Source organism: Mirounga angustirostris, unplaced genomic scaffold (assembly GCF_029215605.1).
Source record: "Mirounga angustirostris isolate CCGP_5_RB_7025 unplaced genomic scaffold, mMirAng1.0.hap1 SCAF_2, whole genome shotgun sequence".
Lineage (NCBI taxonomy): Eukaryota > Metazoa > Chordata > Mammalia > Carnivora > Phocidae > Mirounga > Mirounga angustirostris.
The window spans coordinates 76,137,221-76,155,434 of record NW_026991710.1 but is presented as its reverse complement, the minus strand read 5'-3'; the positions used below and the strand labels follow the sequence as shown (position 1 = coordinate 76,155,434).

At 44.4% G+C, this 18,214-nt stretch overlaps 1 protein-coding gene across 1 annotated transcript; it reads right to left on the bottom strand.

The window, feature by feature from the left end:
• Positions 1 to 16,468: 16,468 nt before the first annotated feature.
• ATOH1 (atonal bHLH transcription factor 1) lies at positions 16,469 to 17,539 on the bottom strand. The gene has a single exon (XM_045879413.1). The coding sequence runs from the start codon at positions 17,537 to 17,539 to the stop codon at positions 16,469 to 16,471; it is 1,071 nt and encodes a 356-aa protein (XP_045735369.1).
• Positions 17,540 to 18,214: the final 675 nt, after the last annotated feature.

Sequence of the window (18,214 nt, the reverse complement as noted above, 5' to 3'; positions counted from 1 at the left end):
CAGCTTCTACTATTTCTGTTATTCTTCATTCTTAAAGTTTCAGATTTCCCTCTTACATCATTTTCCTTCTGAGAAACTTCCTTTGGCATTTTTTAAAGCAAGTCTGTGGTGATAAATTCTATTATTTTTTCTTCATCTTAAAATGTGTTTATTTTTCTTTTATTCCTAAAAAAATATTTTCACTAGATACAGAATTTTGGATTGATAGTTCTTTTCCTTCTGCACTTTGAGGATTTTACTTCTTTCTGACTTCCATGGCTTCTGATGACAAACCCAGTCATACAAATCTTTGTTACCCTAGAGGTGATATATTGTTTTTCTTTGGTTGCTTCTAAGCCTTTTTCTTTGTCTTATTGTTCAGCATTTTGATTATGATGCATCTGGGTATTGAATTCTTTTAAAATTATCATGTTTGGAGTTTATTGAGCTTCTAGAATCTGTACCTTTATGTCTTTCGTCAAGTCTAGGAAGTTCTCACCCATCATTTCTTCAAATTTTTGTGCTCCATGCTCTTTCTCATTTCCTTTTGGCACTCTGATGACACAAAACTTAGACCTTTCGGTATTGAAAGGTCTTTGTTTACTTTTTTACAAACCAAGGCTTTGTTCACTTTTTTACAAACTTTTTTTTGGTCTCTGTTGTTTAAGATAATTTTTATTGATCTATTTTTTTTTAAGTTTATTGACTTTATTCTGTCATCTTGATTCTGCTTTTAGCCTGTCAAGTGAATATTTTTTAGGTTATTCAGTATTTGAATTCCATAATTGTATTTTGATCTTCTTTATGTCTTGCATTTCTTTGCTAAGATTTCTCATTCATTTTAAGACTGTTCTCTCTTACTTCTTGAAACATGGTTATAATAGCTTCTTTGCAGTATTCATTAGTTAATTCCAACATCTGTATCATCAGAGTATCTGTTGACTGTCTTTTCCCTTGTGAGTTGATATTTTTCTGATTCTTTATATGGCAAGTAATTTTTAATTGTATCCAGAGTTGAATAGTAGGTTAATTCTGGGTTTTGCTTAAATCTTAAGAAGAGAGTTGTTTGTTTCAATAGGCAATCAAGCAGTTTAGGTGGAGGCTTCAAGTTCTGATTTGTTCCATGTGGCCTGTGGTCCAAATGTCATCTAGTTTTCCAAGCGCTTATAGTACTATTAAGTTCAGTACCATGGGAATGCCACCCAGTGGCCAGCCTGGGACCTAGGCAATGGTCTACCTTGTAACTCAGTTGTCAAAGCCTGTGGTATGCTATTTAGAGTCAAATTTATGTATGCATGGCCCTTAGGCCAGCTCAGGGTTTGATTTCCTGATTTTACTCTTCACCATGATTTCCCCCAACACCTTATGGCTCCCATGGGCCTTCCTTCCTGATTCTTTGTACAGAAAACTAGGGCTTTAGCTTCCTTTGTCTTCCATATTCATGTCCTGCTTTTGTCTGCATATATTGCCAAGCAAAGGGAGTACAGAGAAAATGAAAAAGCAATGGGGATTCGCTCCACACTCTTGGGTCTCTCAATATAGAGAAGGATTCTCTTCTCTCAGAGTTTTAGGTGCCTCCTTGGCCACTATCACTATCTGGGGGCTATGGCAAAAAAGACATGTTTTATTTTTTTTTTTAACTCAGATATCTCAGTGAACATCTAAGGACCTGTAGGTTAGGAAAATTGGTATGACTTATAGTAAAGTCAAATGTCAAGCATCATCTTAGGAAGCTCTGGATCAATGTCTTCTATAACTCCAATGAAATATATCCATATTATTTAATTTAATGACCTCTAAGGAAGTTCACTTTAAAAGAGTTTACTGATTTTAGCTTAATTCATGCTAGCTGTGGGTTCCCAGAAACCCACAGTATATTTTTATAAAGAATGCTTTCCACCTGCAGAGCACTTTGCCATTTGTATTTTCCCCCCATAAACTAGGGGGGTAGTTAATGTTGTACTCCAAATAGTTCCAGTTCTCTTGCATGGTAGGTTTGTACTTTCTGATTGCTCTGTGATTGGATGGGGCCTTGTGAATAGTTCTGGCCAATGAATCATGAGTAGAAGTAATATGTGTCAATTCAAAGAACATGATATGATTGTCTCCAGACCCTACTTTTCCTCAGCATCTGGTTTCTAGAATGTTTGAAATGATGGCTACTGTGTCATTCTGGGTCCCTAAGTGATCACAAGCTAAGCCCTAGCTGACCTGTTACAGTTTTATACCATAAATCAGAAATAAACTTTTGTTGTTTAGGTCACTGAGATTTTGGCTTTGTTTGTTACCACAGCATAACCTGGCTTAACCTGACTGACATGTATATTAGCTTACACAATTTTTATGTGTTAAGAATTGATATATATGTATGTATATGTAAAATCATATATATGATCTGATTCTCACAACAACCTCTGAGGTAGGAAGCTCATGCTTAATTTTCTTTCTTCTTTAATAGATAAGGACACTGAGGCTCAGACAGGTGAATACTTTGCCCTAGGTATACAGAATAAGTGAAAAAACTAGAAATGAAACAGACTTATTGACTTCACATCTACTCCTCTTTTAAGATATAACTCTAAACAGAATTTTCTAATTCTAATTCTTGACAGAAGCATTTTCAGAGTTGAGTATTACGTATAATGATTCATATTTAAAAGTATCATGATTCACCACAATATTTCATGTTTTTCCACATCGGTGATAATTTGCCTTGGTCTTTTAATTGATCAAAGTAGCCATGAGATTGAGAATACAGGAAGGTGATAAACATAACTTTTTAAAGTATATACTTTGACCTAAAGGCTATGTTTGCATAAACATTTAAAATAGTGCTTATTCACACAAAGTAGAGCCTTGATAACACTAACATTGTATTCATAATATATCCTCATGACAGTCTCATGTTGTAAACTCATTCTCTTGAATGGGGAAAATATCTCCTTCAGGAAAATATACCTCAACGTGTTTCTCAACATAAGGAAAGCAAAATTGTTTACTCTGAAATAAGCTGTTTAAAAAACATCATCAACAACAAAAACCTTCCCTGCTATCTAGGATTTGGTGTATGAACAGAACTGAAAAAGTTTTCAGACTTGAACTTTTCAGTAATCTTTATTTCTGAAAGCCTACACCCTGTAAAACTATTCTGGAGCAATTAACCACACAATGAGCCTGCGAGACAGCAGATGCTAAGTTCCCCTTTCCCCCTTTTTTACCTCCTCAGTCAAACATATTTGTTGAGTACATATTTATCTACTTTAAAAAAAGAAGAAGAAGAAGAAAACACCCTGTTACCTCCCTGCTAAAAGGAAGTAAGCAGGACTTCTCCTCATAGGCTATAAAAATATTGACAGTAGATAATGGGCCTGTATAAGATACTGGTGGGAAATGAGTTAATAATCACAGGATCGAACTGCAGGGAGCTTCAGATGCTGCCTAAAACCAGAATGGCAATGAATACTGTTTTTGTTAATAACTAGCTGGTGACAGAAAGCTCTTTCAACCTTGCTTTCCTGGAATTGGAAAACACAATGCCAGAGAGATATACAGTAATAAGATATACCTATCTTATTTATATCCATGAATTAATTTTTCCCAAATATAAGACAGAAGTAAGCATTCTCTGTGTGAGAGAAAAAGGGCAGCTCACTAAATTTTCTCAATTAAAATGTGATTAGCAGTAATTAGAACTCTTGCAGGATAAAACCCTTTTTTAAATGCTACAAGAAAGTAAGCGGACTTAGCCAAACAGTATTACCTAATTTAACTTAATATCAGGAGAATTTTCTCCTTTAAAAATGTTACCGAAGTTCCATATTCTTAAAAGTCTTAGGTGTCAGAACTTTCAGGAACCTAAGAAGTTTACATATAGCCTACGAAGATCAAAGTGACTAAAGCACCAGAATCAGAGTTCTTTTAGGAAGAGCTAAGGGTGTTGTATAACATAGGCCATCGATATCTACATTTCCTTAGAAATTAAACGAATCAAGTACACTTTGAAAATAACAGTTCTATCTTAGTGAAGCATAAATCTTTACTGCCGGTCTGTATAAGCCAAACTGAAAGGATAGGATGCCTCATTTTCTGTAATGATTAACCCCTTATTTGCCAGCTGTCCCAGTAACACCTCTGGACTCCAGCAGACATTAGGCAACCTCAAGTCCTACAGGTGCAAATCCCTCCTGCAAGTTGGCAGTAACAATCTCTCCCTCCTTCCTTCTCCTTCTCTCTCCCTCCCTCCTTCTCCTTCTCTCCCCTTACCTCTCTGATTTCTAGAAGTATTATTCTTTTAACCAGGTGTCCTATCCATTCATGGTTTTTAACTTACGGGGTAAAGGTTGAAATAATTGGAAGCTTCTGCTGTCTGGGAAACATACAACCATCCGGTAGAGATGAAACTAGTTTACTGTTGAAACATTCAGGAGGACCCAGTGAGAGGATCAGTTACCTTTAAACTTCAGGACACAGTTCTGAATGGTTCATTTCATTTCCTCTATTGTTCCTTGTAAATGTCCTGCAAACCAGGTTACAAACCTGATGGGCCAAAATTATTCCCCTTGAAGACAGCCTCTTTGGGAGAATTTCATTTACTGCCTAGATGAAAACAAACTGAAAAGGGTACATGATGAAAAGAAAAAGAAAGAACGAAGGATTGATTTTAGAAAGTATCCTGAAGTTTAGTACTCAGTGGCTATTTGGTGTTTAAAGCCGAAACCCCTCGGGTCGCAGTCAAGGTGAATTTGAAAAAGGTATTCCTCCAAGCGTAGCCAGTCCTGCAGGCTGTAGGAGGGATCCTTCTGAGCCAAGACGTGTGGATGAGCCCTGATGCTAACGATAATGCAAGTATTAAATGAGGGTTACTATAGCAAGATGCCTGCCTGGGGAAAATTCTGACCGAAAAAGAAATAGAGATCTCTGACTCTTGATCAAACAGATGGGCTGATGCTGAGCTGCATCAGTGATGCCGAGTTGATTAACCGAGATTAGGAGGCGAAAGTCGACAGCGCAGCCACCGAAACGCTGCCTGGTAGTTTTGTCAGGAGAGAGAGGGGAGGGGGAAAAAAGAATAAGGGAGGAAAAAAAAACCCCTTCGGTTCGCTCTGACAGGAGATCCGGCGTGCGCAGCTCCCCGCCGCCCACCCGCACCCCCGGCCTCCGCTCCACTCCCGGCCAGGGTTAAGGGGCCGCGCCCGCCGTTGCTCCTATAGGAGATGCTGCAGGTTCTTTTTTATCTTTCCAAGACATTAATTTGCACCAGCGCCTGCCCGGGCCCCTGGGAGGAAGTGGTGCTGCCTTGCTCGCCACGCAGTGAAGTGGCCGTTCAGGTCTTGCCCTGGTGGGGGGAGGAGGCGAGAGGCGAATAGGGAAGAAAGAGAAGAGGAATAGAGACCGAGGAGGTTAGAGCGATGTTGGTGAAAGAGGAAAGACGCGAAATAAAGTTGAGGCTAAGGAGGATCAATACTGGGAAACCAAGATCAAGGGCAAGAATAAAGGGGGAAGGAGCGAAGAGATGTCATTAGGACAGGGGGGAAATGATAGGGACGTGGAAGCTGAAGGAAGAGAATAAGAAGCAGGTGAGAGCTCTTAAAAAGGAGGGAAAGATGGTGCGCAGAAGGGAATAATGCGTCAGAAAACGCAGGTAGGGAGAAAAGAGGGAAAAAGGCTGCAATCGCCCCTCTGCTTTCCAGGGATGATGGTGTGTTGTGACCTGAGCGCACAACGTGTCCTCAGATCTGGGGTTAGCACCGCTGAAAGCAGCTTCCTGACACTGGCCTGAGGGCATTTATTGGTCCAGATAAATCCTGGAAGGTCATGTTGGGGGTCTTGAAGCTCGATACAAAAGTGAGTAAGACCTTGCCCTGACTCTAGGGGTTCACAGAAAAGTACTTTCAGACATAGTTACCAAGTCACTTGTTAGGATCATTGGAGCACAGAGGAGGGAGCATTTACCTCTGCCTGCGTTCAGGGCTTAGGAAAACAGCTAAAGCACTGGAAGAATCTGCGGCAAAGGCCTTGCAGGAGTTTTCAAGACAGAGGGAAAGGTCCCGGTGTTGGCTGCAAAGAGTCTAACTTAAGGAGAAGGTAGGACAAGGAATTCTGTGGCCAGGCAGAGCCCACAGAAGTCTGGTGGACCTTGATTCTCACTTGTCTCACTGTCATGGGCAGAAGCTCTCTGCTATTGGGACAGTGACAAAGTCAAATTAGATAGGGGTTCAGCAATTCCAGTGGAGCATGTAGACCTTTGTATAAAGTCACACGAGAAAATAAAAAGTTGAATCTTCACTAGGCCTTGGAGGGTGGGGGAGGTGAAGTTCCAGAAGAAGGCAAACTCAGAAGGGAAAGCAGAGTTTTGAGGACAACCCTTAATTAACAAAATGAATTATTTTTTTTTCTTTATTTCCAGGAGTGTGAGGATAGGGAGGGGTCCACCAAGGGAGACATACATATAAAGTGCCTGGCACGTGGCAAAGTGCTCCAGAGACTCTCCCAAAGGGATCCTACTGAATTCCTCCTCCCATTCTGTAGCTCCAGAGAAGCACTGGGCTCCCTCTTTGGCTGACTGACCATGCTTCCATGCCCCCAAGCCCCTCTGGTCCCTGGACATATGAGAAAACATTGAAACAAAGCCAGTGCCCTTGGTCTGGGTAGATCACACCTCTCTTTGTTGAGAGCAAAAGGAACATGGTAGAGGAACAAGAAGAGACACACTGAACAAAATAGTGGAAAGTAGCCTCCTAGCCTACAATAAACTTTTGGGTCATTTTCAGAGTAAAGCTTTGTACTCCCTTTCTAGAAATAGGAGCCATATAGATGGTCCACGATAGTGTGTGTGTGTGTGTGTGTTTGTGTGTGTGTGTGTGTGTGTGAGGGAGGGCGGAGTTTGGCCAGGTGGGTCATGTAGTACCACAATGCAGGACATGGTAAGAAAAGGTCTGGGTTTAGGTCTTGGCAAAAAGGGCTCTTAACTAAATCTTTAGGAGCTGTCCTGGTATGCAGGTGGGGAGAAGGAGCATGGGGAATACATAGCCTGTGGTGATATATCTAGGTATCAGGGCAAGAACAAAGTTTACCCCTTGGTCCTAAAATGTAGCCTACTTTAATGGGCCTAGAGGGTATTATGCTAAGCGAAATGAATCAGACGGAGAAAGACAAATGCCATTTGATTTCACTTATATGTGGAATCTAAAACACAAAACAAACAAACAAACAATAAGCAGAAGCAGACCTATAAATACAGAGAACAAACTAATGGTTTCCAGAGGGGACGGGGGTTGGGGTGATGGGCAAAATGGGCTTCCAGTTATGGAATGAATAAATCACAGGGAATAAAAAATACAGCATTGGGAATACAATCAAAAGTATTGTAAAAGTCTATGGTGACAGATGGTAGCTACCCTTGTGGTGAGCATAATGGTAACATATAGACTTGTTGAATCACTATACTGTACACCTGAAACTAATGTAACATTATGTGTCAACTATACTCAAATAAATAAAATGTGGCATATGTAACTGCTTGCAAACTTTCCTAGTTTGATTAGAAATATACTCTGCTTTTCAAATAGGGACTCCCTGCTTCACTCGTTGGGGGCTTGAAAGCATCTAAGTTACAAGTAAAACAGAAGAGATGGCCTTAAATCAATGAATAGAAGTGTTATAAAATGGAGTACTGACTCATGGTAGGCCAAGTACAGAACTTTTCAAAACAGATATTTTTCAGACATTGAACTACTCAGACAGTGGTAAATGTTTACTTGGAGGAAGGTTTAAAGGGGGGGGGGGGGAAGCCAATAGCTCAGATGACCAAGGGAATAAAAAATGTATGTTATCACTGAATGAATCCACAGCTATAAATGTAGCAGGTTAATTTACTTCTCCCTCAGAAAGAAACAATAAAAGTTGTAGCCCAGTTTCCTTAACATCCTTACAAACATAGATAGAGTAACAATTCTGGGAAATGACCCCCTTTCAGGCCATTACTCTTCAGGACACAGTTTCATATAACATTCTAAAATTTAGCCTTGTTCCCTAACCTGCATGCGCTGTTTAGTATATGGATGGATTGGTTTTTTTAGATGAGAGCAGAAACGAATTTCTACATAGAGTAAGAGACACTCGTGTCCAGTATTAGTTGAATCAGACAGCAAAGCTGGCATTCTAAATGAAAATTATTCTCCACTAGTTTTCTCGTAAATCTATCCTCTGGAAATGGAGCTTGATCCATGGCCATCTTCAGAGAATTATCCCTCTCTCTGAGGCAAATGTAACATGAAAGAGTTCAGGAATCTCTATCACCCACGAGTCTGACCAAGAATAAGAGGAGCAGGTGTGGGGTGCCTGGGTGGCTCAGTCCTTAAGGGTCTGCCTTTGGCTCAGGCCATGATCTCAGGGTGCTGGGATCGAGCCCCACATCAGGCTCCCTGCTCAGCAGGAGGCCTGCTTCTGCCTCTCCCCCTGCTCGTGTTCCCTCTCTCTCTCTGTCAAATAAATAAATAAAATCTTAAAAAACAAAAGAAAGAGCGGGTGTAAGATGATTGATGAAAATACGCACCTGAGGCAGGTGAAGTGTAGTGGGAAGAACGTTGACCTCAGACTCAGAGCAGATCTGGGTTTCTGTGGCCATTGTTTCTGCAGTACCAAAGCTGCATTACTTTGGCAGGCCATTTAACCTCTCCCAGAGCGTCAGTTTCTTCAGTATGAAATTATAACAACACTCTCAACACTTCATAAGAAACAAAATGAAGGTTTCCTCCAAGTTCCAAAGGAAGAGATCGGGACTGAGGTTGACCTGAAGATCAGCACTGAGGACTTCAAACCACTTGGAATCTCTACTATTTTTGAGAGAAACAATGAAGACTAGGAAGAGGGTATCCTTGGAACTAGGGATAGAATAATTTGATGGCAAACATAGGACCTCAAGTCTGGTGGGCTCATTTGTAGCAAGAATGTCATTCTCACCTGGGAGACAAAGCTTCTTTTCTATGTTTTACTGAGATTCCACCAAGTCGTGAAAGGGCAGGGGCTCTGTTTTATCTCTGTGTATCTCTCATGGCGGCTAACCCCAATGCCACTCTACCATCACTACCTACAAATTGCTCATTCATTGCTGAAGAGAACGGGGAGATGGGGGGATACGAATGAGAGATGGTGGGGCAAGAGTTTGGAAAGAATAAAAAAATTAGTCACCAAAGGAAGTCATGCTGCTTTATGAGATTATTGCCCTCTAAATCATCAAATTGGCACAAATCAATTGGCATAAATCAATACAAGGGAGCAACTACTCCTTCAGTCAGGTTATAGGTGGCTGACCTTTCTATTGAAGTCCATGGCCCTCTAAATGCTTCATGCTGGAGTTATTACAGTGATGTGACTTAGCCTACCTACCTTAAACCAGGGGCATCCTGACAACCTGATTCTGTCCTCTGTTCTCTTAGAATTTGTGTAGCAAGAGAAGATTCCTGTTCCCTACTTTTCTCAAGACTCATTGGTTATGATTTGGCTTCTCTAACTGAGCCAGGGAGTGAAGGTCTTGGAACCTGAATGCTGCTCTTCTGCCTCCAAAGCTAGCTGGTATCACCTGAGAGTTGAGACACCTCAAGCCTGAAGGATATTGTCCCAGGCACCCATCATAACCTGAAAACAACCAAGTCAAGTTCATGGGATCCAAGAAGCTAAGTTGCCTGCTGCTCTTTTCTTGGAAAAATGACTGAATATTATAAAAGAAGGTAAAAGGGGATTACAGATATCTCCTGCTTTTCGAAAGGCCACATTAGGACACTTCTTTTGTGAAAGATCTACATTAGGACCTTTTTCTGCTGACCAAGGGCAATCTGAAGAGGATTTTTGAATTTACTAGCTGTGTAGAGGCAGGGGCATCCACCCCCCCACCCCCCGGCCAACAGCACCCCCAGCAGCGATAGCGACATTGCCTAGATCCTTTCCCAGGAACTACACTCAACATCTCAGCATCTAGCTGCCATAGTTCTGAACTGTATCTGTGAGCACTTGTGCTTTATCTCAATTTATTTTGTGTGTCCATTAGCAAGGTATGTCCTAAAGGATCAGAAAAGATTAAGAAAGGTTCTTTTGGGGGTCTGGGAATGCTCAAAAACTTTTCCATGTAAATTGATGATAATTGCTTCTTTGCTTTATGCCATTTTGGCTTATGAAAGTTTTCATGGGAATGCTCTACTTTCAGATAGCAGGGGAAACCTGTATTAGCCAGTATCCATTTTCATAGACAATCCCAAGAGGATGTCTAACAGGGACTCCTTTAGGCCAATGCTTTCACAGTATAGTCTTGGCTCCATTTGCATCAGATTCGTCTAAGAATGCTGTATGCAGATTCCTGGCATTTTTCTTTGACCCAATGAATCAACATCTCTTGGGTTATAAGAAAATTTAAAGAAAAAAATCCTGTACATTGCCACTAGGCTGTTTCCAGAAGCAGATACGTGTTACTGAAAATGAAAAGAACTGACCTTTTGCCTTCCTGGTCAGCTGGTGGGCCGATGTTTTCAGATTTCCCCTAGTCTTGTGGCCTTTAAGATATAAAGTCCACAAATGATGCCTACTCCTTCCTCAAGCGCTACCTCACCCCTGTCTCAGGCTGAGGATCCCTCCCAAACCCAGCCCTTCCCTCACCAGCACCCTAATGCCAAGAGTTTGTAGGGGCAGGAAACGTAGGAAGAATTGTAAGGAACTGTCTCTGGAAGAGACTAATTAGTGGACAGTGGCCCAAAAGAGCAATGACATCTGCTGGTTTGAGAAGTCCCAGGACGGCCACCTCAGATCCTAGTTCCCACCTACTTTCCCCATCCTGACTGTAGCTGGGCCTGGTAAATGGACTGGTCAGCAGAACACCATTTCTTTCATCAGATCTCTTAATTGTTTAATCAGATTTTTTAAAAAAATATTTATAGTGGAGAGCATCTTGTTTTTCATCCCTATGGAGGTAGCTTCTGGTTTCCCCTGGGGGAAAGAGTGAGAACTTGGAGCATGGGCCTGACCTCTCTGCAGATGAAGCAGCAAAACCCCATTTTATTAGCTTGTTTGTTTTGGACCAGAGAAAGCAGGACTGAAATAGGAAGTGAAACCCTGGGATGTCGAGAGGCCCAAAATCTTTGTACAAAAGGGCTTAATTCTGCTTTGCTTAAGGAGCTAAATGAAAGAAAAGTCCTTCACCTACGTGCCAGCCCGTGCACTCGTTTCAATCAACGTTTGGAATTCTAAGAACTGTAACAATATCCAACTGTGTATAGACTATCAAATATTTCAGAATAAGGGAGGGGCTGAAGAACTGTATCTTTGGCTAGGAAGGGGGGGAACGGATCTTCCGCCACAGGCCCTGGGCCGGGCGGTCAGTGGCGCGGCTTGGCCGCGAGCGCGTTGGCTGGGCCGGTGGCGCAGAGGATGCGCCTGCTCCTTGGTCCTGGTTCACTGCCTCAGGTGCCGCAGCCCCCAGCCCAACTTTTCCTGGACAAGCCCTCAGCTCTGCCGCCGCCGCCGCCTCCAGCTTCCCCTCCCCTTGGCAGAGCTTGGCTTTTCCTCTGCGCCGCTTCTTTTCTTGCCGGGCCGGTTGCCGGGAGGTGCAGTGGGCAGTGGCGGCTCCCGCGGCGAAGCTGGGGGAGGAGAGGGGCCCCGGCCCGCCACGGAAGGCGGCGAGAGTCGCTCGCTTCTGTGAGTTCTGCCGGTGGGGGGCCGAAGAAGGCTGTCGGCCGGGAGAAGGCCGAGGTTGAGGAGGCCGGGGAGGGGTGATGATGGTGTTAAATGTGGCCGCGCAGCTCCCCGGGGAGCTGCCTGAAAGGAGAGTGCGCTCACCAGCTGACAGCGCGTGCCCCGCTCCAGACGCTCCGCACCGCGGCCAGGAGCCTCTGCCAGCCCCTCTATTGTCAACCGCTCTCTAATTAAGAAACACTCACATTACGGCAAACCACCCCCACGCTTCTTGGTTCCTGTCCTTTTCTTTATCTTCCCCCGACGACTCTCCTCCCCTGCCTCTGCCCCGCGTCCCAGGATTTAACCCATTCTCCGCTCCGGCCGCCTAGTCTTGCTAGAGGCCTAGCGGAAGGGAAGCAACCTCAGAGGCGGGCGTCTGGGACTCTCTGCTCGGCCCAGGGGTGAGGGTGGCTGGTGAGAGTAGAGTCAAAAACAGCGAGGAAACTTACACCTTTATTACAGGCCCACCGTCCCCCTCTCCCTCAACTCTCCCACCCCTTCCCACAAAACCGATTGCAAATAATGTAACTGCGAGAGGTCATCTTTAACTCTCACCAGCAGTACTTGCTGGGTTTTCCAGATTGCCATGGACAGGTCTAGATTGCAGTTGACAAGTAGGTCGCCAGCTTTCCGTTTCCAGTTCTGACTGGGGTTTGAAACTGCCATGACGAAGTTGACCATCTCTTTCTTGAACTCTCAAAGGGACAGAGGAGAGAAATGATTCCCAGATATCCTTTGATAAAAGACCGCTCGCTTCGTTCAGGTTTCAAGCTCTAAAAATCAATTGAAAGGCCTAATGAAAGCATTGGTCCTGCATTAGTTAAGATTAAGGAAACTTAACCCCCCCCCCTTTTTTCTTGTTATGCTGGACCCCCAGTTAACAATGTCCCATAGGGAACATGTTTAAACTTGCCAGTTGCCAAGAATAATCTTTCTTCAGCTTTCTGTGAAATCAAGTAAGTTTCCCGAAGGGTGGTGAGCCAAAACCCCTCACGAATAAAAGTGGTGGGATAGAAGGCAAAGACAGGATAGAAAACAAGCTGTTTAAAGTACATAAAACTCTAGAAAGCACCAAGCAGTGTCGCAAAAGACTAACCCGATTTATCCATCTTCATTACTTTAAGAAATGCTGCCTCTTTGTTTGTTTGGGTGATATTAAGCATGCTTAACTTGCACACATAGTTGATTCCTTTGCTAGTATCTTGGATACTTGGATCTGACTTTGGAAGGTAGAAGCTAATTGCTAATAATGGAGAGAAAGGAACCAGTCAGCATGGCAGGAGTGGTCTGGCATATGGGGAATGAGCGCTCAGAAATACTCAATATTCAAGTTTCCAAAATATTAATGAGATTATAGCAACCTGCAGCTATATGTTACAGCTTGTTAATGGAGTGTAAGAGAGAGGGCTGCCAAACGTTTGTTATGCAAACTCCATAGCAGAACCCTAAGATGGAAATGTGGTTGTACATCTCTTTCAAAGAAATGCCAGCATAAAAAGAAAGAAATAGAATGAAGGAAAGAAAAGAGGTTAAAGTCCTCATTTGAACTTTGAGCACTTAATTTACACAAAGTCATTTGGCTTTTTGTGCATGTCTTGATGAGTTAGAAGAATTCACCCTCACTTTTCAATCAGTGTGATATAGAATTTCCAATCTGATATTCTGTTCTGGCTGTTTTCTCTTGAGAAGAAATGCAAAATGACTTCCTTAAATGAAGTTTGCATCATCTCTGATTCAAGTATGATGCCCCTAACATTTAAAAACATAAATATCTATTTTTGTGGTTCAAGAGAAAACACTGCACATTTGCCTAGCTGTAACTCCGTTCCATGGATTTTTTTAGAGAAAAAAGTCTTGGCCACATTGACCTAGTGGATGGGAATAGTTAGATCCAGTCTGGATATTGACACTTTGTGATTGTGTGATTTCGGGGCCAGTTAGGGGCAGAAGTTTCCTCATTTATAAAAGATGGGAAGGAAGATGTTGTTAATGTCATTTCTGTTTTGAAATTCCTATAAGTCCATGAAAAGAAAAATAATAACTTTGGAAGAGGTTGTTTTTTTCCCCCCCTGGTCAACACAAAATGAGCATAAATGGTTTTGAAAAATGAAATATAGGTCACTTTGAGAAAAAAAAGATCACAACTTTAATTTTTTTTTTCCATCCTGCCCTTACCCAAATCAGATTCATAACAGGTGAAATAATTCTAGGTCGTCTTCTCTCTCTCCCGCTAAACATGTATACAAACACACCAAGCCAAATAACTATGAAAATATGTGTGTGCTCATCCTGCAAAGTTGCGGTGTGTCCATGCCTGTTAAGTTTACTTACTGAGAGCGGAATGGACATGTGTTAGAAGCAATCGCTTGATTTATTCAGCAGCCTGAAGATTCCTGATGTTTATCGTGAGCACGGCAAACTCAGTGGTGCAAAAGGTTATCTAAGGGACAGGTGCATTGTTTCTGCCCCTGGAAAGTGTCGGGAGCTACCGCTCACCTCTCAGAGCTGGTGGAGTCTCTCTCTGGGCTTCCCTCAAGCTTCAGCTTCAGCTGAAAGCCATGGAAACCCAGGTGGTCAGTCAAGAGCTGGTTCCACAGTTCCCTACTCAAGATCAGAACTGCGCTCGCTCCTTCACGCATTACTTTACTGCAAACCTGGAGCTCTCCTCTTTTCAAGGTGCTGGAGGGAGAGGATGATGCTGGGGCAATTAAATTAACTTTCTCTGGCTTTCCCTCCGCCCACCCCTGCTTTCTTGTTCTCACAATTTGTTATCCTAATGAAGACACAAAATATAAAAGATTTGGCTTAAAATCAACTTCTCAAATTCAGCGATGTTTATCCAGTGGAACGTCGCGCAATCTTTAGTTTAACAAATAGTTTTTCTCTCACGTTTGCCGAATACATTTTTTAAATTCCTCTCTACCATCTCCACACACGCACTATATTAGCTTTTTCAAAATCTTTGATCCTAACACTCAGAATAGGCTTTTCCTTGGTGAGGACCCAGAGGTCAGAGTGGGAGTACTGTTTAGTTTCTGCAACTGACTCAAAAATATAAATATTTTCTACACAGGAACTAATTCAGAAAGACAAAATGAAAGCAAATGTTATCTTCTATAGTGGAATAAGCAGAATTGTTTGGGGGAAAAAAGGGGGGAGCTCAACAATTTCCTAGGGCTTCTAGTTTTTGAATCAAGGAACCCCATCCCCTTTCCCCTCAAGTTTTTTCCATTGTTCTCTTTTTCATTCCTGCCTTCAACTTAGCCCTATCGCCCCCGCTCCACCCACCACTGAAGGAAAGAGAGGGAGGGAGGAAAGGGGAGACAGAGAGAGAGAGAGAGAGAAATTGAGAAAGCTTGTGCTGTGTGTTTTTGACCCACGGCAAAAGTCTTCAACTTGGCTAAAGTTTTTATAAAGTGGGAATAGGTAACCTTGGTAAAGTTCACTACCCCTGGTGAGATCTTAGGAGACCTGAAACAGGTGCCTCCTCTTGCAGAGGTTGTTGGGGCCAGGAGTGAGGAAGACTGGAAAGATCCAGGCTATCGAAGAGGCGAAATGGTTGCAAATTTGGAGAAATTTTTACCTAACAACTTATTTACTGACTTGATCACCGGTACTGATTGAAGCTACAATGTTTATGACAGATTTTTTTTCCTTCAAAACTCTTAGATTTGCATTTAATAGAAGAATAAGTTCAAGTCTTCAAGGTCACTTCAAAACTGTTTTTAATGCTTATATTAGAATGGAATAAGTGACAAATAAAGTTATTTTCACGTTTATTTTTATCATTTGCAAAAGAAAATACATAAAACAATGGCAGTTGGCTTTGCTAAATTAAAATAAAATGATCTCGAGTAGAAAAACGTAAAAAAAAAAATGAATCAAGGTAAGTAGAAATGGTAGCAAACAATCGATAATAAATAACTTTCCTAACATTAACAAAGCAAAATAAAATGGACCAAATGCTTTTGACACTACTGGATTTTTTTTAAATTTTAATTTTTTTAAACAAACATTTGCAAAGAGCTTAAGGATTATAAGTGGCCGTGTTTAAAACAACAACAACAACAACAACAACAACACAAAACTGGTCTGCAATTGGCAGTTGAGTTTGTCCTGGAGCCGCAGCGGGAGCGGCTGATAAAGTGCGTGCGCCAAGTTTCCTAAAAGACGCCAACATCATCGCGATCCGACATACATACTGAGTATGTTTATACAGTATATTAACCTAAGAGTTCCCTGTTTTCTAACGTTCCATAGTCAAAAGTTATTCACTTTGGAGCCATTAACTTTGCGTTTCATGATACATTTTGAGAAAATACTTCGGAATACCAATTCTCCCACACGTGGGTGCGCGCAACACACAGGGATGAATGCCCAGGGCATAAAATAAATTAAAACACAAACCAGCGACAGAGAAGAAAATGCGACGTTTTAGCAGCGTATTGGCAGCAGGGAACTAGAGTAACGATGCCATATTTGGGTACATAGAATTATACCTTATCTAGCTACGGGGGGAGAAGGTGGGAGGAAAGAACAGAACTTCAACAGCAAGTTTTCATCACTATGGACCACAGGAAGTTTGAAATAGCGGCGGCTTTTGCAAGCCATCAAACATAGCTGCCATGTGAAGCCAAGTCGTTGCTAAACAACGACAATCGCAGAGCGAAAATTAAAAGGGTGCGGGGATCTTTAATCGCGGGGCTTTCCGCGCATTGGGCAAGGGCGATTTAGTTTCTGTCTCAGTTTTCAGGTTTCTGTCACCTTCCTAACTTGCCTCATCTGAGTCACTGTAATGGGAATGGGGGGAAAACTCCCCGTCGCTTCTGTGGGACCGGGGCGAAGTTTTGCTACTTTCTTCCTGCACCGGCTGCAGGATGCCCCCGGGCAGGGAAGGCGACAGGTTCTTTTGCGCCATCATCGCCGTCAGGGCGCTGTCCTCGAAAGTCGAGAAGTGCAGAGCGTCCAGCTGCACCGAGTACCCTCCCGCGGAGGCTGGGGCCGAAAAGCGAGTCCGGCAACTTCCAGGCGGCGTGGGCCGCTGGCCCCCTCCCGAGGCTGGCTGGGCCCCCGCTGCGGTCGCGGTGCCCGCGCTGCCTTCGTAGGGGGCGGCGGCGCGAAGGTGGTGATGGTCGCTCTTGCAGGATGCCGGCGGCGGCGGCGGTTGCTCCCCGCCGCTGGGCGTTTGTAGCAGCTCGGACAAGGCGTTGATGTAGATCTGGGCCATCTGCAGGGTCTCGTATTTGGACAGCTTCTTGTCGTTGTTGAAGGACGGGATAACGTTGCGCAGCTGGTCGAAGGCGTGGTTCAGCCCGTGCATCCTGCGTCGCTCCCTGGCGTTGGCCGCCAGGCGCCTTTGCTTCTGCACCCCGTTCACCTGTTTGCTGGAAGGGGCGCGCTGGCGGCTGCAGCCCAGCTCGTCCACTACCACCCCGCCTTTCAGCTTGCACAGCTGTTCCCGCACTTTCACTGGCCCGGGACTCTTGCTGCTGCTACCGCCGCCGCCGCTCCTCCTCACCAGCTCCCCCCGGCCGGCCGCCTCCTCCCGGGGCGCCGCAGCCTCAGAGGCACCCAGCTCGGGGGAATGCAGCAAGTACTGGGCGGCGCGTGCCGTGCAGATGCCCTGCAAAGTAGGAGCCAGCCAGGCGCGTGGGTCGGTGCTGTCCAGGAGGGACAGCTCGGCCGGGTAGACGGGATGCTCTCTCGTCTGCAGGGTCGCAGGTGGCTGCGGCGGCGGCGGCGGCGGCGGCGGCGGCAGGGGGTGAGGCTGGGGATGGCGATGGTGGTCTCCCAACTCCTTCACTTCAGCCCACTCCTCTGCGTGCAGCAGGCGGGACATTGCACTTCAGAGGCTCGGAGGCGCAGAGTCAGATGAGGTACTGGCAAACCAGCTCGACTACAACAAAAACCCTTCCTGGGTCTCTACTGCAATGTCTTATTTTTTTTTCTCCTCGACCCTCCCCCACCCACACGGAGATCACACACCAGGTCGCGTGCAACGAAGCTTCTCCGGTTGCTGAAGGCGCTGCGCCCCTTTAAAAAGCGGCACGCGCCAGTGTGTCTCCCCCTCCCCCCACCCCCCGCTCCTCTCCCAGCCCCCTCCTCGCGCCGGTCGCGTGTCTGCTCAGCCAATGGAGGGCGCCGGCCGGCGCGTGCGAGCAGCCAATCAAAGAGTTTTTACACCCGGAGAAAAGTTCCTGCGTCCTGAAGCCTCCAGCGCCGGCTCCGCGTCCAGCCGCCCTCCCCCGCGCCACTTCGCCTACGCTCTCTTAAGTTAGTCAAATTCATATGTTAATTGAGGGTTGTAATTCGACTCCAGGGCTGTGTCACCGCGCCAGCCGCGGGGGTGCGTGAGCGGATGCGGAGCGCACTCTTGGCTGGAACCTGAGCGGGGCTGGACGCGCCGGGCTCTGGGAGCGCACTCCCGGCGGGGAAAGGCCCGCCTGCCCTTCGCTGCCTCCAAGCCCGGATCGCAGCTCTCGCCATTTGTGCCCAGACGTGTAAAATCTCTCCT

What these genes read in the sequence shown, in the direction of transcription:
- ATOH1 (XM_045879413.1), bottom strand. Translation starts at nt 17,539, where the DNA reads ATGTCCCGCCTGCTGCACGCAGAGGAGTGGGCTGAAGTGAAGGAGTTG.